Source organism: Fistularia commersonii, chromosome 16 (assembly GCF_037954325.1).
Source record: "Fistularia commersonii isolate RoL2024-O1a breed Wild chromosome 16, RoL_Fcom_v1.0, whole genome shotgun sequence".
NCBI lineage: Eukaryota > Metazoa > Chordata > Actinopteri > Syngnathiformes > Fistulariidae > Fistularia > Fistularia commersonii.
In genome coordinates, this window is record NC_141299.1 from 13,560,840 (window position 1) to 13,587,254 (window position 26,415).

General features: G+C 39.8%; 1 protein-coding gene across 2 annotated transcripts in view; it reads left to right on the forward strand.

The window, feature by feature from the left end:
• negr1 (neuronal growth regulator 1) overlaps nucleotides 1-26,415 on the forward strand; it is a 148,914-nt gene that overhangs the window by 91,057 nt on the left and 31,442 nt on the right. For both annotated transcript variants that reach the window (XM_086161591.1, XM_086161592.1), the window contains exons 5-6: nucleotides 8,433-8,553; nucleotides 10,186-10,334. In XM_086161591.1, the coding sequence (XP_086017717.1) occupies nucleotides 8,433-8,553; nucleotides 10,186-10,334 (270 nt within the window). The remainder of the gene's footprint in view (nucleotides 1-8,432; nucleotides 8,554-10,185; nucleotides 10,335-26,415) is intronic.

Below are 26,415 nucleotides of genomic sequence, written 5' to 3' on the forward strand. Positions count from 1 at the left end.
AGCCAGCTCTTGTCTCCTTTAAGAGGACGCAGCGCATGCAGTGAGGGAGACACAAACCTCTCTAGAAATTACAGTAATTCTCTTATCGTTTTTTTTTTTAAGGGGGGGCCCTAAACAATAGAGAGAGGAGAAGTTACTTTTGCAAACTTAGTAACTGGGCTTCCCTTCCGGCAATGATAAAAAGAAAAGCGCTCAATGCCAAACAGTTTTCCCGACAGAAAATGATCACTTGTATAACCCACACGCTTTGAAAAGAATGTAATTTAAATGTAATTTAACAAATACATCAGTGCTTAGGCGCACACACTGCACATTAAAAATGTGATCACTTGGTGCTTGTTTTAATCATCAGCCACATCATCAGTGTATTTGATTATGTCAACAATTGCCGCAGCTTTCTTATTCAATACCTGCCACTGGTAATTAATTAAGCCCCGGAGAAAGCACAGGCTGTGTCTGCAGATGTGTGCGTATAAATCTCTAGGCTGCCCCGTGTCTTCAGTCATAAATATGTGTAACTGTTAAAATCCTGTTTGAACTATGGTGAGCATGAAGCTCTATGAAGTCACTCTGTTCCTGCAGAAGCTCCTTGTACATGAAAGGACTTGGGTTTTGTTGCAACCACAGTGCCTACAAAGGCAGAGCCTATTTCTGCCTTACTTTGGATGAAGGCACCTTGAAATGCCAAGGAGAGTTTGCCAGTACAAACCTTGATACATACCTTGAAACAGTACGTGCCTTAGTTTTCAGAGAACCTCTGTGTCGTATAAATATCTATATAATTCTTTGTATGTCCAATGGCATTTTCCCACCAAGCTCGCATGATACATGTTAATTACAAGCACGGAGGAGTAAAATATAGGATTATAGATTATCTATGTGATACATTTCACAACCACGTACAACCTTGGCCAGCTGGTGGCCACTCTTCACTGCCCACTTGATTTTACCCAAGTGCAAATATTTGTCTGTTGGGGAAGACATGCAGTTGGACCCCATCCCAATCTTCTGTATCATTCATGCTCTACTGTCAGACGTCGGGCTGCATTCACAAAGCACCCGTGAGCATGGGGTATTAATAAAGGCTTCAGTGCCAAATTATGAATTATGATTAAGCTGTTAGCTGACACTGAAAGTCACACAAGAGCATGATTACATATCAGGAAGTAATACATTTACTGTGTATATAATAAACTGCTTAATAATTATAGTTTTATTTCTCTGAGGGGGGCACCTTAGTCAGTAATATGTTCTCTGGGAGATTACGCCTGTTGTCAATCCAGAAGCATAAATGTGCTGTCAGAAATAACTTCACGGAAATAAAGTTATAGAAAATTGCCCATTGTTGAGTTATATAACCTATGGTTACGGTATATCTCTTACACTTCCTGTTGAATAACATCGCAGTCAGTGATTGACATTTCCCAGGTCAACACCCTAATTGAATATGCATTTATATTCCAGTATATTTCATTTTTTTTTTTCTTAAAGTACAGCTGACCTGTGAGCCACTTGTAGATTAAGGCATCTAATTAAACAAGTAAACCAGAGTAATGAAAACAAAATTAAACTCCTGCATGTTGTCTTAATAACACCATGTCCTCAGAGAGAGTTGGGCTGCCATTCGGCTTTCTGCGATATGATTTCAAGACGGAGGCAGTTATTTCAAAGTGTTAAGTCCACTACATTTAACCTTTGTTTAACGGTTCAAAGACTACCTTGATCAGACACCATTAATTTAATTACATCGCTGTTGGTGCCTCTTGTCTTTCAACTTCCGGTGGTGAATGAATGGCAACCGAATACTTTTATCAGCTAAACCTCAATCATGGCAGTCATCCAGAGGGTCATACTAGAATCAGATTGGCTGAAAGCCCTGCCTGGCTAAAGGATATTTCAGCAGTCATTTTACCTGATGAAATTTGATCTCTGACCTACTTTTCAAATTTGCATTTTCATCCGCACTGCAGGTTATTGGCTGAAATTCTCCGCGCACAGCGTGACTCAAAGGCATAAATCTCACATCTAGGTGGCTGAGTCAGAGGGAAGAACTAGACAGTACCCACAGTGGAAACCCGCCTAGGATAAAAAGTCAGTCTTTGATTATTTAATGAAGTCTCCTTGTAGAATGAAGGCATCCATTACTAACTACATACAGATGAAACAATAATACAAATCTTTGTCGAGCTGAGAAATTAAAGGTCTTTGACCTTCCTTTCTAGTTTTTAAAGTGCTCTCCCAGAAAGAGCTGTCTTTTCTCACTCCCTCCTGAGTGAGTGACAGAGATTGAACACCATCTTGCAAGATGCTATTTGACAGTTACAGAAATTAGAACCCCAGATTGTTTTGCGGCGCGAGATTATATTTATTCATTACCCTACTTAATTTTTCAGATGTTTTGACCAAAGCCGAACCACATGACATGTTATTTAACACCCTACATTAAATCATGATTTGCTGCAATTCACAATGCTTGAGGTAAGATAATGATGGCATTTATTTGTCTTAATCCACCATTTTTTGCTGATGGGGAGTGTATGATATTCTTGTTGATGCATAGATTTGATATCAGAAAGATATTTAGATGTATCTCTGTTTATATTGTAGAGTACAGTTGTTTTATCAGTGCAAGATTCTATAGTTCCTCTTTTTTAGCTGTAAATGTATAGCAGATTTTGTTTGCTTCGCTCTTAATGCTGTTCCGTCCGTGTATGCTTCCAAGTTTGTCAGCCATTTATACGCCTCCTTTCTCCCCCATCACCCTGCAGCTGTGAATTCTGCTCACATGCATACAATGGCAGCGTTCACAAAAGAAAGAGTGCCTCACTTTCTTTCCAACATACAATAAATGGTCAAAAAAACTGGGATCATTTTAGATTAATTATGAGAATATGCAGTGAAACGACTGTAAGCAATTTAAACTCTTGTAGTCATGTCTTATCATGTTTGAAATACAGGAAGTATCATGAAGGCTCTTGTTTATTTTAATCACGTCCTTTATTTGCACATCTTTTTTTTTTTTTGGAAAAGCCCCGATAGCTGGACCTATTCAGAATCTCAGCCGTACACTGGAAGATGCATTTGAAACATGCTCCTCTGACTCCCAACAACTAAGATGTCTGACAGGAGTCAGGGGCATCTCTTATGAATAAAATGCTAAACATACTGACTTATGATCAGAACAAACATTCAGCTGCCCGCCCAAAATTAAATTGTCAAATAAACAGAGGTCAGTCAGGCCTGTTTGGACAGCATTTACAGTATAAATGAATATATTGAGTTGCAAACATGTAGGACTGATGGTATATTAAAAATAAGTCCAAAATCCAATGTGTGTGTGTGTATATATATATAAAAAACAAAGGCGGATAGATAGATGTTGCCTTTTAATAGCATGGGAAAATACGCTATCTCAAGATCTGCCTTTGTACAATGTAAGAATTGTACTTATCCTCAGACTCATCCATAGGCATTCTGTGGCTTACAGCTCCAAAAAGATGACTTTCTCCAAAGGGATTATTATCCACTCATACATTTAGTTGAAAACAGTACAGGTGAGCTATTTAAAATTTAAATCTGGCTCTACATACCTCTCAAAAGCTCTCCTCCTGATTCCTGCTTTGATTTCTTGTGGTATTTTAGACATGAATAAATGAGCACCATCACGATCCCCTGTGGAATAGATGGTCTCACTTCTATCATTTCAAAATAGCTGTGTACACATAGCATCTTTCAGTTTCATCTGCTGGCTTAGTGACTGGTCCATGTTACCTGTGACTAACAAAGAACAGACAATTTTATTTTAAAGCACATCACTTTAACATAAGAACATTTGTGGAAATATGCCAAACTTTCCTGCATCATATTTGTTTCAGTATAACGCTGCCTGGAACAAGTCACAACACTGATTTATACATGTTTTCGGAAAGATAGGTGGGGGATTTGTATACCTTAAACCATTTAGTGTTTAACACCGACAATAGATTGAATCCCTGGTGATTCCACACAATCCTTCTTGCTAAGCCGGTTATTTATATGGCTTTCATTGTATAAAAAAAAAGGAACACAATGTTCCCTAGCTGTTCTGAATAGAAATCTTAATGAATTAATAAATCTTGGCAGCAGAACCATTCCTGACTGACAAAAAAACAGGACAATGAAGCTCACAGATGGCAATAGGGAACAGTGTCTCTGTGTGTAAGCTGATAAGTCATGCACTGGTGATTCCATTTCTTAATTGCAATGAAAACTCATTTTCAAATCTGAGTGAAGAGGTAGGGATATTAATTGATCTTTTAATTAAAAACCCTATGTTTTCTTGTTTCTCTTGGCAAACAATAGTTTGTATCTAAATAACTCATATTCGGTCTTCAAAGCCGACTAGTTAAGCATTATTAGGCATGTGATTTTTTTTTTCTTTCCTTTTTTAACCCTTTGTCTTTTTGTGGGCTTTACATTAAATCCTGATACCCCTGAGCAAACCCCTGAGTAATGACTTATTGCACAACAGGCTGGTTTACTTTCTAGAGATCTAGAAATCTACAACAGGGAAAAAAAAAAAAATCATTCTTATGACAAGCTCCACATAATGCAGATCTTGTTTTGCGATCAACCAGCAATTTTTCATCATATATTGCCTTATAGCGCCCATTTTTCTGCCTTGCCTGTGCTATTCCTGGACCCAACCCCCACCCCCATCTGGTGGAGTCACCATGACTCCAGGCATGATTTACAGCACCAACACAGCATTCACTGGACACTAAATTACCTGGATTATTGGGCCTCTGTGATTTTAGTGCACTACTTTGCATTGTACCCAAAATCCTGATGGTTTATATCACATCATATGTTGATTTAAGAGATGCTAGCTCGTGAAATTGGAATTATTCCGTAAGAGTTGATTTTATGAGTCCGATCTATCTCAACATATCCGTGCTTGCGGCTAAATTGGAAGAATTTGATGTAACTGATATTTATATAAATCATTTTGGGCCACCTACAATGATATGTGATTTCACTTTTCTGATTGTTAGAGAAAGACGCTACAAAAATGATGAGTGATTATGGACTGTCAATCACACAGAGCTAAGAAATAACTTATGTTCTAGATACAATAATTGGACTGGTGCACTTTTATGAAAGGTGTCCTTGTTAATATGGACGATCATAGATAATGTGTATGCTTGTTTAAAGAGATCTTTTTTTCTCATCTCTTTGTGGTTGTCATGGCTTCAGCTATGCAAATTTCATAGAGGCCAATAATATGCTTTAACTATAAATAGGAAATCCTTTTAGCTTAATGAAGACAAAGCTGTGTTCTTCTTACCAAACAAGCCAAATAGCTGGTCCAGTTAAGAGTAAGTCATAGGGATGGTCTGCCTTCAACAAAAAAAAGTCATACTATTGGCGTGAAAGGAGCCTGTGCTCTGCTATGCAGTCATTTCCTGTTCTATGTTGTAACATGAAAATGGGTTCTGTGTCAAGTTCCGAGTTGTGATCCACCGGCCCGGACCTGCGTGTCGATTCTTCTAGAAACCGCACTCTACCGTCAGGTCACCCTGGAGCTTTGAGAGGCTTCAGATAATCAATGACTCTCCACATTGACACCAATAGCGTTATGAAGCTTCATAAACACTGTTAGGTTGCATGCAACATTGATTTTGTTACACTTGCTTTTGGCAAATACTACTGTACTTGTTACCTTTTCGAATAGTTTTGTAGAGGATCCTTATCACTGCCATGTCTCTCTCTCTCATGAGCGGTTGATGTTTATCTTAAAACTTGTGCTTATGTGTGTTTTTTTAATCATTATTATGATGATTTTTTCACCAAATCGATGGAGACTGAGCCAGGATGTATAATGGTAAATTAAAAACACAATAATGGTATACATAAATATATTTTCCAACATAGAAAACACGCACACACACACACACACAAGGACACACTGGAAGTGTAGACAGACACTCAAGGTCTTCCCGCACCCTGCAACCTGGCATTTAACTAAATTCCATACAGTGATAAATGAACAGGAAAAGAGTCCCTATCTCAAGTCCTTCAGATTATTCCGCCACAGAAGATGGGAAAATAGAAGTATAATTGGCACACATATGCAACCAGAGAAAATCAACAGACACTAGTCATCGGAGTGCGCTCATTAGGATGCAGAAGAAGGTTGGTGGAAGGGCATTCATCATCACAGAGCACGCTGTCACCTCACTGTGCCTCTCTTACCTGATCACACACCACATGAAAAAAATGCTAATACCTGTTTTTTTTTTTTTTGCTTGAACCAATCTTGTTGCATCCCTACCGATCTGCTGTATACATGTGGGGAAAAAAAAAAATACACGATGAATTGATGACACATGTCTTTTATTACAATTAATGTCAGACATTTGCTGTATCTATGTAGACATGGGCAACTGTGTAATGAATCTTGTTGCTGATGGCAGGAACCCAAGGTTGCATTGTCCTGGATAGATGGGTCAGTCCATACTGAGGTCATCCACTCCCACCTCCAAATACAACAGCAAGTAAAGATTTGCGGGAGCTCGGCCACGCCTTCACAATGGGTGCAGGCGAGCGCTCTCCCTCACAGGTTGTTCTTTTTTTTTCCAGGCACCTTGTCAGGAATATAAATAGTCCTCATCTCACTTTCAGACATGACCAGGCAATTTTCTGCTAACTGCAAGACTGACCCTAAAAGTGTGAACCACTTCCATGTATCATATGCTGTTAATCAGAATGTGTACGAGTGTCGCAAAGTAATTTTGCTTGTCGCGTATTTGGATCGTACTGGATGCCTGAAATGTTTTATCATTTGTCAGGCCTGTGGAGTCGAGGCAGGTTTACACAATAGTGTCATAATGAACCATATGTGTTATTTTTGCGTCTCTTGATTAATAGAAAATTGAAAACGAAGACGAGACACTTAATAGAGGCACAAACCACTGCATGTATTCGACGTCTTGCTCACCGTTGTTATTAATTCAGTTTTTTTTTTTGGCTCTCAATAATTCAAAATATAAACTAGGGCACGTTCAAAAAAAAGAAAGCCAAAGCTACCTGTCCAATATCAAATAGTTTAAAAAGGAGCCCCTCGCCCCACCCCATCCAATTGTTTAGTTTGGTCTGCTGATATCAGTCATGCAGAACAAAATAAGACCAAAAAAGAAGCAACGACAAGTTAATCTTGCTTCAGTTCCAATTAAAACCTGAGGTGGTTTGATTGCAACGAAATCACAATCAACCAAATCAGCTGATTGAAGTCACAAGATGAAAAGGCACCGATTACAACACATAACAAACGATGAATGCTTCATAAAAATATGATAAACATGACTTACCTAATGCACCATTTGACAAATCGCTTTCATTTGGATATGCGCAATAAAACTTCACATCCTTCAGATCCAATTTTAAATTCCTGTCCTCCACCTGGAACATTGTCTTTATCATGCAAAAGGACATTAGGCTTTCTAGTCGCTATCTACCTAATGAAAAATGTTTCTTTATTTATGTCAGAAAAAAATGTTTCAATGATACTCCATTCACTTTTTTCCCCTAAACGAAAGAAGGCAACATCAAAATTCAGTCTGACCAATGACCTGTCACAGGTTAATTTTTTTTTTCTTCGACTATTAAAGCACTTGAAAAGCAACAAATCATTTAAATCTAGGTGGAAATTCTAGATGAACTTCAAACAAAAGATTTTCAATTTGGACTACTGTGGTGTATTGTCTTGGGAGCACAAAAAGGTAGAATGTAAAAAATGTACCGGTAATTAATAAATCAAAAATTCAGAGCCTCTGAATCAGAGCAAATGAATTACATGTGTCAACACACACTTCTACATATTTATGATCGTTGTCTGACGAGGGAAATGGAAAGCGTTGTCTTGCTGGCTTTGTCCAGCTATGTTTAGGATTTCAGTGAATACTTTTGTTATAATTCCCCAACAACTTCAAGTCAGAAATTTAATCTCTGACAAGGATGTGTTACTATGAACAGGGTAAATATTTGAAGCATAAATGGCCTGGCTTACATTAGAAACCCTCCGTGTGTAAAGCTGCCTCCTCGGCTCTGGCAAAGAGATTTAAACTACATTTCAGCACAAGAAAAGAAACCTCTTTTGTATTCACAGAACTAGCCTGTACCATTGAGTCTTTGAACTTCCATTAAGCCATTTATCGCCATGCAGCGCAATTCAATTCATTTTGCTAACATTGGGAATGGATTCTCTCCCTTCTCCTCACCAACCCCCCCCACCCCCCTTTGCAGAGCATCATGTGTACGCTATGTAACCTGCAGCGATGATGTCATAGTGTTTATTTTTTAAGGTCAACATCCCTCTGTCTTTGCTTCGATTTCAGTTCAACATTTGATGTATTTTCAGTGGATTCAAATCTCCTTTTTCTTCTTTTTCTTAGTTGCACCTGCAATCCATGAGATAAAGAGCATCGGAGTTGCTCTGGGACGCCAAGCTCTGCTCAGGTGTGAGGCAGCGGCTGTGCCTTCACCAACATTTGAATGGTACAAGGGTGAAAAAAGGTGGGTGCAGTTTGATTATATGTTTACTCTCCACCTACAGTACTATTGTGCCATCTACACCAGATATATTTTAGATATTCGGTATCCTCAGAAGTCTATTGTTTACTAACCACAGAATGAACCTTGCTTTTCTAATTCTCAAATGTAATTTGAACTATTTTTCAAATTCATGTGCGTAAAATGCTGTCTAATTCTGTTCGTTGTTCTGTCAGCTGGACTTAGTCACAGCCAGCACATGCATCAGTCTGTCTGCAAGTATGTGTCAGTTCCTGAATTAAAAATTATGATGAATAAATAAAATAAAATAAAATTAGTGCATTCACCATCATTTCCCCACTCCTGGGGAGTACAGTTTCAATCATCAATTCACACTGTGCTAATTGTAATTATGGGGTGGATTCAACCAATTCAAATTACAAAGGAGGGAGGTTGGCATGATTCCGGTCTTCAGATAATTCAAGGACTTATTCTTACTGTGACTTCTTACAAGGCTAAATAGTGTTTTTTTGATTTCCTCTCGAGTGGGACGATTTTGTGTTTTTATTTGTTTAACTATTATACAATGTTACCAGTATGCGACATCCTTGATTGAACATTTTACTGTGTATGGAAATTGAGGATCGCATATCATTTGTGCTTTGTCTCAGTGAAACCATGATATCATGTCAGCGCAGCTGCCAGTTTTTCTTGGAAGTGGTGTGACAGGCTTGACAAGTAAATCGTTTTCGTGATGGGTTGCTGCTTTGATTCTTGAATGGATGTGAGAGTCTTTGCGTATGTGTATTTGGAGTGGGGTTTTTCACTATGACTGAGGAGGGCATTGCCGAGTTTGTTGTCGAACCAGAGAGGAGACCACTTGCAGACTTCCGTCAAGATTATCAGTGAATGCTCCACTAACATTTGTGAAATTCGCCATGGGAGATTGAACAACATATTCACAGATATTTGCCGGGCATAAGGTCATAAAAGTGTTTCAAGTCAGTGTTCTTCTCACAAGAAGTAGAGCCAAGTTAACGCTCATGGGGGACTCCAGCAGAGCCAAGATAGAAACACATCTTCTCTCTGGGGCCTCTGATGATTTATATTGTTCCAAACTACGAATCTGTATCCATAATAGAGACCAAATTGATGATGAGAAACTCAGCTGTTATAGCTACATTAATCCCACAATCGGAATGAACGTCATATGCTGTTGCACGGTGAATCCTTATCGCTACAGGCTGTTAAAGATCATCACAACCCCTCAAGTAAACAATTAAACATTTGTCAGTTTCGTCGCATAAATGCCAAGCACAGCTGGAAGAGGATCTGTAGTAATCCACCCACACCTGCAAAAGAAACAGACATTTATGTGACAGCTAACTGGTTCACCTCTGGGTTACTCATTTTTTTTCTCCTTTCAGTCCTTCAAACCGTCATTCCAAGGTAGACACGACAGACGACAGAATAAATAGATCTGTTGAAGAGGGAGATGAAAGTATGGTTCTATCTGAGGATCCTCTGAGGATGACAAACATTTGTACTGTCCTTGACTCCTGCCATGATCCCCTTGACATTTTGCGTGCGGTTTTGGGGAAAGAAAGAAATAAATATAAGCTTAGCATGGTGCATTTGTGCTGTGTCTTTTTCCAGGATCATCAAGGGGCAGGGCATCGACATCAAGAGCCTCAGTTCCAGATCAATCCTTACAGTGACTAACATGACAGAGGATCGTTATGGGAACTACACATGTGTGGCCTCCAACAAGCTTGGGATGGCGAATGCCAGTGTGCCTCTCATTCGTAAGTTGTCACACTATCTAATCCTTGTGGTCCCTGCTTGTGGCTAACCCGGACGCCGAGTATTTAAAGAGCCAAAAAAAGGTTTTGTGGATGTCACAGAGGGGTGTGTGCCATCAGAATTGTCGTCTTGACCGCAGATTTCTGTGACACAAGCCAATAACCAACATTCTGTGCCGCAATCGATCGGATCTTTTGTTAATATTATTTCCTCGCATTGCCATGGTTTAGTCTCTGGTGCACGAATGGCAGCCAAATTAGATTTGTTATCCTTTACTCTTTTTTCAGTTTTGTGAATGTTGGTTGTTTCTTATGGTTGCCAAGATTGTATGTGTAACAGTGAGTGTAAGTGTGTTTGCTCCCAAAAGATGCATCTGCATGCATTGGACGGAATATTCTGCCTGGAAATAGAGTCACAATTACAAAAACAGATTAATCTACACAACATATATATACGCAATTCCAAATTAAATTTTATGTGGACATCAGATGATTCGGATGAAGAGGTCTGAGAGCCAGCACATAATGCTTTTTATAGTCAGATTATCACAGAAGATGTGTCAGTGATTGACCACAGAAGGAAATAGTGTGGTATTATGACACATGTGAAAAGGAAATTGACCGGTAGGCTTGCCGGAGAGGCCAGAGAGACCGTCTCAACCTCGTCAACACAAACACATCGTCCAAATGAGCAGGAGTGTGTGGTCAGAAACTTGAAATGATATTTCAGTAACGTGCTGGTTACCATCCTCCCAATGAGGACGCCCACCTTTGGCTTTGGCTACCCAGATACAGTACATATATTTTAGGCTAAACTTAAGAGGGTTTCCAGTACTTGACCTAATCACGTTTATGACAGAAATTATGGAGTGCATGCTCTTGTTTATTGGAGCTAGAATAAATCATGTCAGTTTGTTTTGTTTTTTTTACTATTCTGTCCTCACTGTGTGTTCCCACATAGTATGTTTGAGAGATAGCTACAATGAGGAGTCAGATAAGGCTGAGTGCAGAAGTAGTCTGTATCCTTATACTTGGTTCTTTTTTCTTCTCTTTTTTAAGTGGAAAAAAAAAACAAATTTAGAGTGGGAACTACAGTTTGTGGATGACAAGCTTCATCTCAAGCATTTTAGCATTTCTCACCACCACACTCTATACACTTGAACAGCAGTAGCAACATGTCATAGCAGAAAAGAACATGAAGGTAAAATAGAGCAAAGCCAGGAATGGAAAACAAGATCCATAGCCTCTGATTCAACGAGAAGATCACGAAACTTGTCAGCCAACATAGCTGCTGCAAAGGCTTGTGCAGAGCTCGAAGCTGTTCAAGCCAGGGCAGAGTTTCTCAAAAAAAAAAAAAGAATCTGAGGTCATGATCGAAAAAGCTCAACTGAAAGAAGCAGAGGCCCACATGGAAACAACACTGGCAGTGCTGAAGGATGAAAGTGATATCTCCGCTGCAGACGCAGAGACCAAGCTGCTTGAAGCAGCAGCAGCTGAAAGTGAGCGTGGAGAGGGCAACTCTGATGTAGCTAAGGCCTCTGAAGGCATTCGCGACTACATCCAAAGTCAGACCCACCTTTCGTCAACATCACACATCAAAGCTGCACCATATCAACCACCATTAGAGCCTATCATCCATGAACTCAGGCCTGAATCACTGTCAAGACTACATTGCTCAAATGCTCATGATGCCATAACTCCTTGTTGTGATACAGCACAGCAGCTTCAGAGGTCAGCACTAGTGAGTAACTATAATCCTCCTGCAAAACCATTCACTTTATTACTCAGAAGGACTACATCACTGTCAGTAGTCAACAAAGACACCAATAAGTAAGATGATACTTAGCACGTGGTGAACCTGTTAGCTCAGGGCACACAAAGTTCAATGATGGTCCTGCGAAGTCTTTGGCAAGAAAATCATCATTCTTCAACACCATAAATGAATTGTATTTGTCAGCTGTTGAGTAGCTCGACCTTCTTTCAAAATGTCTTGGAGACATAAATGGAAGTGACCCTGTTACAGGCCAAGGGAATGTCTAGGATCACTGGGAAGGCTGCCATGGTTCCTCGGAAGCAGCTGAAAAATCTCTCCTTGACAAGATTGAAAACTTTCCAAGAATTAGTGACAAAGATGGAAGCTTTGAGATTTTCTGCCCCAGCTGGAGTCTGCCAGAGATGAAGGTTACGTACAAGAACTAACCTATCTCGCAGAGTGGCACCTATCGTAGATAGATTTCCTTACAGGCCGCAAGAAAAGTGGACGTTTTAAGGCCTCCAAGTATAAGGCTGAACGTCGTCTGGCCTTTCCCCCGTTTTCACTCTTCTGTGACCTCACTTGCGGATGGACAGAAAAACAGAATGAGCCAACCTTTGTCTTTTCATTTGGAAACAATCATTTTCAAAAACGTGTGCAGCGATTAAAGAGGCAAGGGGAGAGCTCATGTTTTCACTCGTAAACAGTAGTTTTGTCAGATACTTTGAGTCAGATGAACAGCACTGAGAAACATTTGGGTGATATTGATATATAATGGCCAATCCTCTCAAACCCTGCAGATGGGGTTTAGAGAAGTCTTTGGAGATGCATAAGGCTTTCTCACAAAAAAGAATGGCATATGCTGTGCTGCAAAAACGCATATAGCGAGGAACATCAAGGCTGGTATCCAATCTTAATATTGTGACAGTGAAGCTCACATTGCCCTTCATCCAGGACCACCCCTCTTTAACCTCAACCCAGCAGGATGCCGATGCACTTCAACATGAAGTCGCTGAAATGTTTACTGAAGTTTGTGGAGACGTTCATACCACAAGATCTGTCCAGCTAAGGTTTACTCAAAGGACTGCCTAGAGAGCGAAGGCTGACTCTGTAATCTTTGAAGAACAGCTTTAAAGATAACACTTAACAGAGCATAGTTCTTTTACCTGCTAATGTCAAAGGAGCAGCGTACACCTTATGCACATGTTCGGTGTGACAAACCACAGATACACTGGCTGGGTTTCATTGTAGAATCCTGAGATGGATCCACAAACTTGAAGCTACCAACTCAGGAGCAATGTGATGATATTCCAGATGAAAAGGGCTGAAATTTCAACTCCAGAGGTTGGACAGTGACATTCACACCTAAGCTCTGTTACTCATCACGGTCCCCCATTAGATCCGGAGGCCCAGATTCTTCTTAGATTAGATTCCACTTTATTGTCATTACACATGTAAGAATACAAAGTAACGAAATTCAGTTCCCATCTATTTAGAAGTGCAAAAAGCAGAAGTGCATATGAACAGAATGTGCAATATTTACAGATAAATGTTGTATTTACAGATTTTTTTTTTTTTCTACAAGTAGAGTTGGATAAGATATGAGCAGAATATGTACAGCTAGTGCAGGTGTGGTGGATAGTTATGTGCAGCGTACAAATAGGTAGTGATTAGTATGATTAGCAGATGGCAATATACAGAATGTACTGATGTCTTATACAGTAACTCTATAGAAGGGATAATATAGAGATGTTATATGAACAATCACACAGAATATACAGAATTATTCAGAATATACTAGTATAAATTCTGTAACCAGATGAGAAGCTGTCAGATGCTATTGAAGAGAATATATTATAACCAGTTATCAGCTATGAGACATGCAGATTGCGACAGAGCTGAGAGGAACACAGTTGACAGGTGCTGGTGAGGATAAGGAGGTGGTGAAGATCGCCTATGGACAGAGTTCAGTTGGGTTACGGCCGTGGGGAAGAAGCCATCACTAATGAGTCCAATCACTGTCGTGCCGTCTTCAAACTTTATGATGGAGTTTGGATCCAAACATAGGTCTGCAGTCATGGGTGAAGAGGGAGTAGATGGAGGGGCTCATCATACATCCCTTAGGAGTGCCTGTGCTGAGTGTGATGGAGGTGGATGTGTTACAGCCTTACTTGACATGTTGGGGACTGTTGGTTAGAAAGGCCGTAATCCAGTTACAGAGGGAGGCATTGATTCCTAGAGCCACAAGTTTTCTGATTAACTTGAAGGAAGTGACTGTGTTGAATGCTAAGCTGAAATCAACAAACAGCATTATAGCTTAAGTGTTGTTGTTATTCAGATGTGAGCGCAGATGTGCAGCGCTGTGGATACAGCATCCTCTGTACTCCTGTTGCTATGCTAAGCAAATTGGTGTGGGTCAAGTGTGGTGGGCAGACATTTCTTGAGGTGTGCCAGGACCAGTCACTCAAAGCACTTCATCACTATGAGAGTTAGTATCACTGGGCACTAGTCATTCAGGCACTTTGGAGAGGAATGTTTTGGCACTGTCACAATAGAGGTGATTTTGAAGCATGCCGGTACTACTGCTTGGGCCAGAGACAGGTTGAAGATGTCTGTGATGACTCCTGAAAGCTGCTCAGCGCAAGGTCTGAGCGCACATCCAGGTATGCCGTCAGGGCCAGCAGCCTTGCGTGCATTGATACAGCTCAGTGCGTTGGGTACATCTATGTTTGAGAGAGTGAGTAGCTAGTGGTCATCAGAGGGCTTGATCTTAATAGCCTTCTCCTTATTGTCCTTATCGAAACAAGCATAAAAGTTAATCAGCTCATTGAGGAAGGACACATCCACGGTAACTGATGAGTTGTTGCTGCTCTTGTCTGTAATCTGTGATGGCCTGGATGCCCTTCCACATGCGTCAGGGGTCGGAGTTGACAAAGTGTTCCTCCACCTTCAGCTTGTGTTCTTGCTTGGCCTTCTTGATGCCCCGCTTCAGGTCTACCCTGGATGTGCTGTAGGCCAGTGCATCACCTGATCTGAACGCCTTGTTGCAATGCCTTCAGCAGGAGCCGCACTTCCCTGTTCATCCATGGCTTCTGATTGGGGTATGTGGTAATCTGTTTCTCTGTTGTAACATTGTCATTTGTGGTATTGATATGTCCCACTACCGGGTGTAAGAGTCAATGTCTATTTGAGAGCCACAGGTAGCCTGAGAGGTAAACATACATTCTTCTACTTGATTGTGATATTCTACAGGTCCATAATGTAAGAAAGAAAAGAAATTGGTTTACAACAACAAACCTAAAGCACAGAGATTCAACCTTGGGGGGGCGATAGTAGGAGGTTTGCGTCTTGGCTCAGCACATCAACCTTCAAATAAGTACTCATTACATACATATTCTTGGCAATGGATGTCCTTCCCTCCTTCCTCCATATTCCAACCAACTCTCAATAGGGTGGAAAAATCTATTCCAATTCTAATCATATCAGTCTAGTACAAAACAGCTTTGACAAGTTTGCTTTAGAGGGCACTCTCCCCGAAAGGTCAAATGATGAAAATAAAGTTGGATTATATATTGAGGGCCAATTGTTTATGGAAATAATGGAGGGAGAGATGTTGATAGACTGCGGCTACAGTCTCATCCAGATCACCATGCAAGTGGCTCCCAACAGCAGAAACCAGACATTTACATGTCAGATCTCTGCTGTGCCCTCCAGACAAGAAACCAGAAATGAAAACTCACTTTGTCCCCTTTATGCATAGCAATGTTGTCATTTCCAGTAGCTGTAGAAGCCATTGACCTGTTGGCAACCACTCAATAGATGATTACCACCTCAGACTTCACATGTTTGCTTCTGGTAGCGAGGAAGTAGTGGAACCATTCCTCAATGAGGATTGTGCAAAGGGACTCAAGGACCTTGACCTAGATTTTTATCCAATCCAATGGGGTTGTGGTCTTTTGCAGAGGTGCATTTACCTTCTGTGTAGCTATAAGAGACAAAAACTTTTACACGCAGAGGTTGACTTGCTACGATGAACTGTCCTTTCAACCCACTAGGATTTGTTACAGTCATTCATGTCCAGGTAAGGTTCTTACTGCTGACATTGTCTAGGGAAGGTTCTTGCTGCTGGCATTGTCCAGCCATAGTCCTCACTATCTGCTTCTCCCCTTTCTGGAGGTAAAAAGTAGGAACAGAAACCTTGCAGAAAGTCATTGTATTATCTCAAATCATTGGGGATTCCCAGACCACATGCTGCCGCCACCCTCCCTACAACTCTGAGAGGAAAGATTCACATTTTCTGAGATTCTCTTGTCAAAAAGATTGCAGCTGTAGCATATCTATGTCTCACTGATAAAGAAAGAATATGTCATGTTGGATTTATCCGTTGCGAAGCAAAGCTTGCTCTACGAGTCCCTCACACTCTTCCCAGGCTGAAACTGGTAGCTGCTGGTCTTGCTGCAGAAATAGCAGAGATAGTTGCTGATTGTGTGGAGTTCTACACAGATAGCAAAGTCATCCAGGGATAAGCTTATAAACAGAAATGATGTTTTCATGTATTTGTTAGCAACAAATACATGCACCTTATCAAGCAAGTTTTTGAACCAACCTCTATGAAAAGGAACCATCCCTTGATGAAGTTTGGGATAATCAATCCATATTTGCATGTAGAATTTCATTACACTCAGAGCTCATTTCTTTCAGAGCTCATGTCTCTGCTCTTAGAGCTTTTAGCAATTTTCTTTTGCTGTAGATTATGGCACCATTGCCCAAAACCTTACAGTGTAGAGCAAGAGGTTTGGACAGAAACAGTCCCAATAAAGACAGTTCAGATAAAGACTTACAATATGAACTGGCCTAATGAATGGTAAAGATATTCCAAGAAACAGTGCAATAAGAAAGCTGGATCCTTTCTTTCATGACCAAGGCCTGCTTAAGATAGGGGGTTGGCTTAAGACGGCTAGTCTGGACTTCAAAGAGAAGATCCTGTGATGTTCCTGTTTCCTGCGATGTTGAAAAAGCACTTTCTTTTCACCTTCACTGCAACCAGCCAAGCAGAAAAGGTCTGATTGTGGGACCAGCATTTGTAGGAGCCTGTATAGATCTGGAAATCCTGTTGACCGATTTTCATAAGCCCAGTGTCAGAAGGTACCTGAGTGCCGAGGGAAGCTCATGGATCTTCAATCCGCTCAGTGCATTCCACATGTGTGGTGTCTTGGAATGGATGATAGGTGTCTCCAGACACATATTGGATTCCATGTTGCAGCAGGTCATCCCCTCACGCTTATCACAGGATGCACTGTCAACCCTGATGGCAGAGGTCACGAGAATCATCAGCTCAAGGCCCTTTACTTCCATTTCCACTGACCAAGAATCATGTTTCTTGTTAACACCAGCTATGCTCCTCACTCAAAAGGTTTGCACTCTCTAACAATACTGGTGACTTTAAGGAAGATGACCTTCATCAACAATTATGGAATCAGGTGCAACATCTTGCCAATACTTTCTGGAGGAGTGAATATCAAGTGACTATATGTATTGCTTCAGAGCTTGAGCAAATGGCAATAGGAATAGCCGAGTCTGAAGGAAGGTGGTGTGGTTCTTCTTAAAAAGACACTCGAGCCAAGTGAAAGGAATGCCTCATGACTTTTGTGACTAAGGCATTGGTGAGCAGTGATGGAAAAGTCAGAAAGGTCAAGCTCAGGATTTCACTGTATGGGGACAAAAAAAAGACAGTCCTAAGAACTGCTGTGAAAACAGTTCTTCTTTGGATACACTTAGGTATTCCCTATGGAAATTATTTCATGGTAAGAATAAGTATCGAATATGTGTTATTATTATATCAATACCAGGTAGGGTAGTTGCTTTGTTGCCCTGCACCCTTTTGTGACTGTGTATCATAAATATCATACAATTGTGAGGTCAGACGGGAATTACAAGAAAAATGGTTCCATGTATTCATATTTGACATTAGCTGGTTGCTTTTATTTCTACACATTGGTGCTTTTTAAAGCATTTGCTTCTTTACAAAAATGGACATGGATGGTAAGAATACCAAGCAAAAGGATTAAATTTAGTGTTCCACCTTCTCTGACTCCTGTTGTCAGCTTCTCAGTCAAGGGAATATGCATGAAGGACACAATAATTGTCATGACCTGCTTGGAATCTGAAACCACTTCCAAACAATTTTGACGATTGCTGAAGTCATCAAAGTGCTAGATTTGCAATACTACCATTAAAAGAAGCTACAAAAAAAGAAGCTGTAAAAGCCACAAATGTTTTGTTCCTTACCCATTAACTACTCGAACAAGTGCCCTGGTCAAAGTCATTTGAGAATGATAGAGTCTAAAATGAGAAATGTTAAAAAAAAATACAATTTCATTATTAAAATTTTGACGACCCCTGTAGTTACCGAAAGAAGCAGAAAGTGCAAATTCAATACATCATTTCCAGAATTCCTCGGGCAGCAAAACAAACCATTGTTGTTGAAGTCAGGCAAGAATTGGCCTTTTTCCATCATTCTGTGATCTGACATTTTGCTGCACTCATCGAGAAGCTGGAAATCAACAGTGTACTATGAAAGGAGTTGGAAGTCGCAGGCTGTCGCCCGCAGCTCCTCATCTAACAGCTCACTGTGACTGCTCCCTCTTGTTCCATTATTTCCTGCAATATATCAAATTGATCCACTGTTAAAAATGACTATTCAATGACAAACACACTGCATTCCCTGACAACTGCATAGTAAACACGAACTTGTTTTAGTCAATTATTTTTTTTCTAATGTAGAGCAGCAGCCATGGAAGTTATTCGTATTTTTCTTTAATTTAATAGAGTACTTATAAAGAAGGACCAGCATTTACTGTGTTACCACATAGGCCATTAGATCCTACTGCATTGCAGGAGCTCATTTTGTTATTGAAATGTTTAAACGTGCGTTGAAATAGTCTACTGAGCTGGTCAATAAACACAAAATAAAATTGCTAGATGTACTAAAAGCACTCCATCACATTTCTATTTGTGTGATATATTTTTTAAATACATCTCAGTTTTGTTTTTATATATTTTTTGTTTCTTTTTGTCTTTTATTTATGGTCCAAGATACAGCCCCCCTTGCTGGATTTGATTGCAATTCTGTACAAAAACTCGTTCATTTCCGAAAGACCAAGAACAATACATAGCTCTTATTCCGAAAGAATCGGCAATCATAAAGCACATTCAAAAAACCTGAGCTGCCCACTTTTCTTGAATCCTATATTGTGCTTCTCAGTAAGTGTTTGGAATTCACTCACTTCCCTCATCTTGTCCAACCAATGCACCTTCCAAAAACTGAAAAAGAGGAATGCCAGTCAGGGTTTAGGGGACATATTTCCCGCAACGTTTTGAAGCGAGGATGGGTGAAAAATTCAATTTAATGTATTCAGCAATGAAATATGAACAGGTGAATTAAATTATTCACCACTTTCCACTACATTCTCTGATGATAACATTGTCCCTAGCAGGCCATCCACTCAGAATACAAAGACATTTCTTTAGCGTCTGCAATTGTCAAAGGAACACTCCAGTCTCCTGTTTGTGTATGCACAAAGAACATCAAAGGGTTGTCTCAAATGGATGATCTTAATGTGACACTAGCGAGGCCTGAAAGGCAGAACAATGGAGAAAATCTCAGAATACAGGAGACAACATCCTGTGGTGCCTTGCCCAACTTTTTTTCTCTTCCATTCGTCTTCATCCCTTTTGGCTGTCTTTCTATCTGATTCACTTACACTCTTTCTTTTGTCTTCTTCTATCACACATACTCGCGCACGCACACCAACGCACGAACACGCTTTACCTCTCTTTTGCTCTCATGATCTCTGCTAATGGAAGATAGGACGATTCTGCTGTCACTCTTAATCAGAAATAGCAAGCTATCACCACGGCACACTCTCACTGGTACATGCTGAAAATAATGAAACCCAAAGGTTAGATTTCACTAACGGTGACTTTGGATTGCTACTTTAGAACAAGTCAATACCTATTGATGAGGGAATTGGAAAGGGGAAAGGGGCATGCAGATTTGGTGGTGTTGTATACAATGGGGTGAATTTTAATTGGAAACACAATAAGGTTATCTTGAGGTGGCGTACTTTATAAAGTACTCTACAGTTATACTTTGGGATATCAGTTTTGATTTTACGAAGATGTTTAGATGTCCCCGTCAAGGGACTTTTTTGTTTTGGAAAAATAAAACACTCAGTCAAAATAATAATAATCTGTGGAGTACCGTCTTGTAGGAATTATTCACCGTGGTAAATGCTTTATTTCTTTAATATAACTTTAAATCAGTAAAGAACAACACTCGACACTTATTATTACTGATGAAGTGAACTGTGTCCTCAGAAGAGTAAATGTATGTATATTCTCTCCTAGCAAGCCTGAGGTAGGCACCTAATTTGTTTTCTCTTTCAAATAAATTGGTAATGAAAAACAGAGTTTGCATCCTGACACCGAGCATGTGTTGATAAGACAGTTTTACTCTAATACTGGTATTTTTAATGGAAGTTGAACTGCTGTGTCCTCAGCAGGCAATTGGATTGTCGGTATTTGATTCTGACTGTTATGTCAGACCGTGTGGACGTTTGTGCTGCAGGGATTTTGATCTCTTTCAGCTAAGTAGCACTTTAATATGAGAGGTTTAAGATGTGATAAAATACAAACTGGGCTCCCTCAAGCAGGAAGAGTATACAACATCTCTGTCACAAGCTGTTGAAGCGTTTGTACCCGTGTGTTTCCTGGCTTTTGTGTTTTCATTACAATAATGTCATCTGCAAATAAATATATTTCTAAGTGGGAACACGGGAATATCTGTGCTTCTTAATAGTTGTGAAACTAAAGAAGTAGTAGTAGTATGGAATACATTTCTAAATAAAACTGCATAACATTTTGGAAATGGCTGATATCACCAAGTTTTGTCAGTTAGCAGTGGGCGGCAATATGACTGGTGTGAGTACATCTAAAATGAACTGATTTGGTGCGGAATCCATGTGTTTTTCCAGCGCCTGCATGGGTGTTCTTCGGGTTATTTGGTTTCCTGCTACTATCCAAAAACATGCCGGCGGGTTCAGTGAGGACTGGAAATTGTCTTTTGGTGTGAATAAGAGAATGAATGGTTGTTTGTCTGTGTGTGCCTGCGATAGCCTCAACACCAATGAAGGGTGTAGCCCACCTCTCACCCTCCGTCAGCTGGGATTTGCACCAGCGACCTGTTCAGGATTAGAAGTTTGGACATTAATGAATGAATCGGCGGTTTCAATTAGTGATGAAAATTCAAGGCAGTGTTAGAGTGGATGATGCGTTGTTGTTGTTGTTTTTTTTTTTAATTAATGTTGTGTTTTTCTCTGTAATGGCTTAGATTGAGCACAGAGTGAGTTATCATTTACAAGAATGTTAGTCCCGTTAACCACACCAACACAGTTTCAACCCTGGATTTGCATATTTTATACGACATCCTTAGTACAACAGTTTCGGCAAAATGCGTGGCCGTTCTTGAAGTCCATGCTGTACAATACTGTCAGCTCTGTGACAAACATCTGTGTTTTTGTTTGGTTTTTTTTTTGTTGTTTTTTTTCAAACATATCTTCACTCCCAATGTGCCCAACCCCCTGACGAAATATGAAAGCTCCCTTAGCATCACATACCGACCTATTAGACACCACTTTTTCATCACTTTGCAACAAACCTGGAGTTTCATTTTTAGACACACCAAGAGAAGTGTCTACTTCTGGGTACAGCGTCAGTGAAGGAACACGATTGCTCATTTACAGAAATATGTGGAAAATACACACTCCACTTTTATTTAGGTTAGGTTTAGAAATAGATACGGATGTTGATGAAGACATAACACTCCAGGCTCATCAAACAAAAATGACGAGAAAAGGGTGTCTTATGCGGAGAACCGTCTATTTTTCGGGTGCAGCGTCAGTGGAGGAATGCGATTTCTCATTTACAACAGAAATATGAGGGAAAATACAAACTCCACTTTTATTTAGGTTGGGTTTAGAAATAGATACTAATGTTGATGTAGACGTGACGCTCCAGGTTGGTTGCAAAATGAGAAAAAGGGGGTTCTATTGCATCTGTATGTGATGCTAAAGGAACTTTCACCGTTCGTCAGATACTTTACACATTGGGAGTGAGGATGGGTCCCTGTTTCTAAAACATTTCAGAGCACTCTTTTCTGAACTTCCAGATATTAACTTTACCTTACTCTCAATGGTATGAATTTAGTTGAGTATGAGCAGTCACCAAGCTGACAATACGTATTTCAGACCCCCATTTTAAGTTTCAGATGGAAGTGAATTTTCAACGAAAAGACTGAGGCTGTTCAGTCCAATTTTCTAAGGAGTCCTCTGGCTTAATTGGTCAAGCTGTTATCCCCAGCCCACCTCGGCTTAGCCCTGGTGGAGATTTTCTCCGCCTATACCTCTGCCTTCATTTCTTCAGTCCACCCCCCTCTCCTCAGCAGTAATCTGAAGAGACTGATGGGAAAAAGAAAATCTCTTATTCTCCGTCGCTGCTTAGCTTCCCTCAGGCAGGAGAGACACTGTTGGCTAGTCGGTTAATGAACGTCATGTTCGTTTGTCACGCTTATCAATCACCTCAAGTGTAGGTGTCATTTGAACATGTCTCCTCATCTGCCATTGTTGTTGATGATGTTGTTTGTTCCTACAATATGTGATTGAACCATTGAGCACAGGTGCAGTGAAATGGGATCTGAAGGTGAAACATGAAATATGGGTACATAAAACCGGCAACTGAAATCATTGAGAGGTTGCAAACATCGTGTCATGTTTGGCAAGTTGTACCCATAGTTCTGGTAAATTTTTTTTCCCTTCTTCGTTTATGTTCAGGTATTTTCGACTTGATGAATTCTCACAGAATCATTAACTAGAGGTTGGTGGTAAAATTCTTCTGAAATGTAATCTCATTTGGGTAACTGAAATCCCTGCCATTTTTAAATGCTCACTTATGAACATCGATGAATAAATGTAAAAGCACCCAAACAATGTTGCACCATTTGAATACCTGCATTTCCATATTTAGGCAATCAGAAAAGCCATTAACATTTTCCAGTCACAGTGTGATGAGGAAATGTTTGGTGCTGTGGCAATGTTCTCCTTCTGCAGCCCAGCAGGCATTGGACTTTATACCCACCCACACTGCATGCATCCTCCATGAATCCTATATGAGGCCAGATGCACTAGTAGAAACATTTATCCCTGAATGCCCATGAGACGATACACACTTTGGGCAATATTAAAACGACATAAATCGAATAGCTAATTAGCTGGCTTAGAAACCGAACACTGGTCTAACTGAGAGATATGTATCAGATGTATCTTGTTTTCAAGTAATCTTTTTCACATACAGTGTATGCATATGTGTGCGTGCGTGCGTGTGTGTGCGTGTGTGTGTGTGTGTGTGTGTGTGTGCGTGTGTGTGTACAGAGTCCTATATAATCCCCATCATCTACAGAAAACCAGTGAGTAAAGAGACTCATAAATGAATGGCTTTAGAAACATGTTTTATAAGTTATGGCTGGATAATACATGATATAAAATACACAAAATGATGCCTGGGTTTGGAGGGAAAGTTTGTATGGAACCTTGCAGGAAAGACTGCATGCCCAATGTGTTCCAAAGTGAGGGAGGAGTGTCTGAGAGCTCATGAAAAGATTCACTTCTGAATTCATGCTCAAGTATTAATCAGATAGCAGCCGCCTGGCCTTTTGAAGAAAGTACTAAAAAAGAAGCAGTTCTTACATATCTGCTCCCTGGTGTACTTAAAGTGGAAATTTTCGTTCAGGACGTGATGAATTCAACTGTTCCCCCACTTCCATATAGAGGGAAAATGCATCTGAATGCTGATACTGACACAATTTCCCTGTTTAGATAGAATGATGAAATCCCATGAAAGGAAATTATTTATCGTTGTTGGCATAACACAATCATTTCTTACAGCAACACAGTCATTACACTGATTTAAATGCTTCACCAAAGTGACAGGCAAACCGCAGATGGAGAGAGTGACGGGCAATCTTTTGTCCATTGACAGAAATGGCCTCACTGGGCATCCATGCAAACATTTGATTCGATGGAGAATAAACTGCTCATTTGTTGTCCTGTATGGCCTAGATAAAGTTTGTCAGCTAAACAACATGATATGGAGTGTTCTTTTCTTTTATGAATATCTGTGAGGTATAATCATGACTAGCATGGTTTTCCCTCGTGCCAGATACACTCCCCTTCAATGAAGCCTTCTGGAATAATGTGGCTTTTACCAGTGTGGGAAGTATAAATGGTTTTCACAGCGGCTAGAAGGCACACTGTTCATGTGTATAATGCATAGAGTGAAAAAAAAAAGTCTGAGTTGTATAAGCGGAGCCTCTGCAGAGCTGAGCTCTCATTGTAAAGAAGAGATTTGCTTTGCGACATATCTTAGATTCCTCTGTGGACTGACTCACTGCACAGCTGGTCACAGTCTGTCTCGAATAAAGACTTATTTGTCAAAAGGAAAATGTGTTTTTTGTTTTTGTTTTTGTTTTTTTTGTTTTGATTTTTCCCAAACTTTAAAAGGCTGTTCTAGACTTGAGTTTTTATTCCCAAATGGGAGATGACTGAAATTAGGGGTGTATTGGTGGAGCAGATTTTTTTTTTCTGTGCATTCTCATCACTAAATAGTCCATAGCAGTATTTATGATATAATCATATTGAAAAATGTAGTTTTTCAATCACCTAAAATCATATCAACTTTTTAAAAAATTGAATAGTTAATTAGTAATACAGTTGTGACAGAGATTCAGTGATAAAGCCCTTCTTCTTAAGGTGAAAATGTGACATAATTGGCCCAATCTTATCCCAAAAACAAAGGGAAACAAGGCAGTGATCTGTGTTAGTTTAGACCGTCATTGTCAATATGTTCTTGCCGATGTTGTATAGATATCAAATCATTGCTCATCCGTCATTGCCCAGTGACCGCATAACATTTTATTTTTGCCCTCTGTCATTACGTCACTTGTTTATTTATGTATTCATTGAAATATTTGGAAGAAGTTTTTTTTGTTTTGTTTTTTTTTAAATGACCATCCAATACTCATACTTCTTGTTCTCATTTTTGTTTATTATTTCCAGTGGGAATTCTTGTGCAGATTCCCTGCTGACATAAGACAGACCTTACACAGTATACAAGTGAAGTCAGGGATGAATGAGATTGAGGTATTTGCTCCGGGTAGATATAGCATATCTTCAAAATTTGGTACTTTTGCTGTGGGAGAATGATATGTGATCACTATTTTGAACTCTGTACAGCATATACATGATGGGAATAAAGAGGAAGAATCAGTCTTCCTAACGTGGAGGCTCCAGAGTAGCATTTCCATAAAAGAATGTTCACGTTAACACATTATGTGGCTGAGATGGGTTATAGAGTGTTACATAAACTGAAAGACTTTTTTGATATGGTGATATCTTTTGGTCATGAAATACATGGGAAAATATTTATGATTTTTTTTCCATAACATGTTAGCCTTAACTATTGAGGTACCAAGAATATGTAGAACAAAATAATGTTTCAAGAGATTTAGAGGGAACTACATCCTCTCACATCTGATGTTGCAAATGTTGATCATTTATAATGGTGGCGCATTAGTGAAGCAGGCTTGGTTGACATAATTTGTAGCATGTTCATTCTAGACAATATAGAATTTTATGACGCACCCTCAAAATATATCTGCAATAAAATGCAACTAAGCACCAGGTTTATCTAAATGTGATATTCAACACATGCCCTTCATGAGAATAGACAATAATGTTGTTTCCATCAGTCTGCGGATTGCTGAAGGTTGAACCACTAGACTTAATGTTTCTGGATATTACATTATTTCATCTCCCAAATGCCACCGGTGCCTCAGTTTGAAATTAGTTCATTAGGTAGGTTCATCAGATTAGAATTCTTGCATTCTCTCCTAAGGGGGTTAAAGTACAGATGACTAAAAGTTTTCTTTTTTTTCTTTTTTTTTTGCTCATTCTTGAGATTGCTCATATAAATAGAGAAGACGCTAATGGAAAAGTGTGCTATAATTTATGGAAAAAGAAACTATATTTCACCTAAACGCAGAGCAGGTGCAGATGAATTCTTGGGTGTTAATCGAGCCCATACGTAGTCTTGCTCTATCAAAATGACAGAACACTGGTTGTATAGCATGCTAGGCCTGTGCTCAAAGTTTTTCACTTGATCACAAACAGCCTTCAGGGGTTCTCTGGTTCTCAGCTCAAGCAAATGCGAGTCAACCTG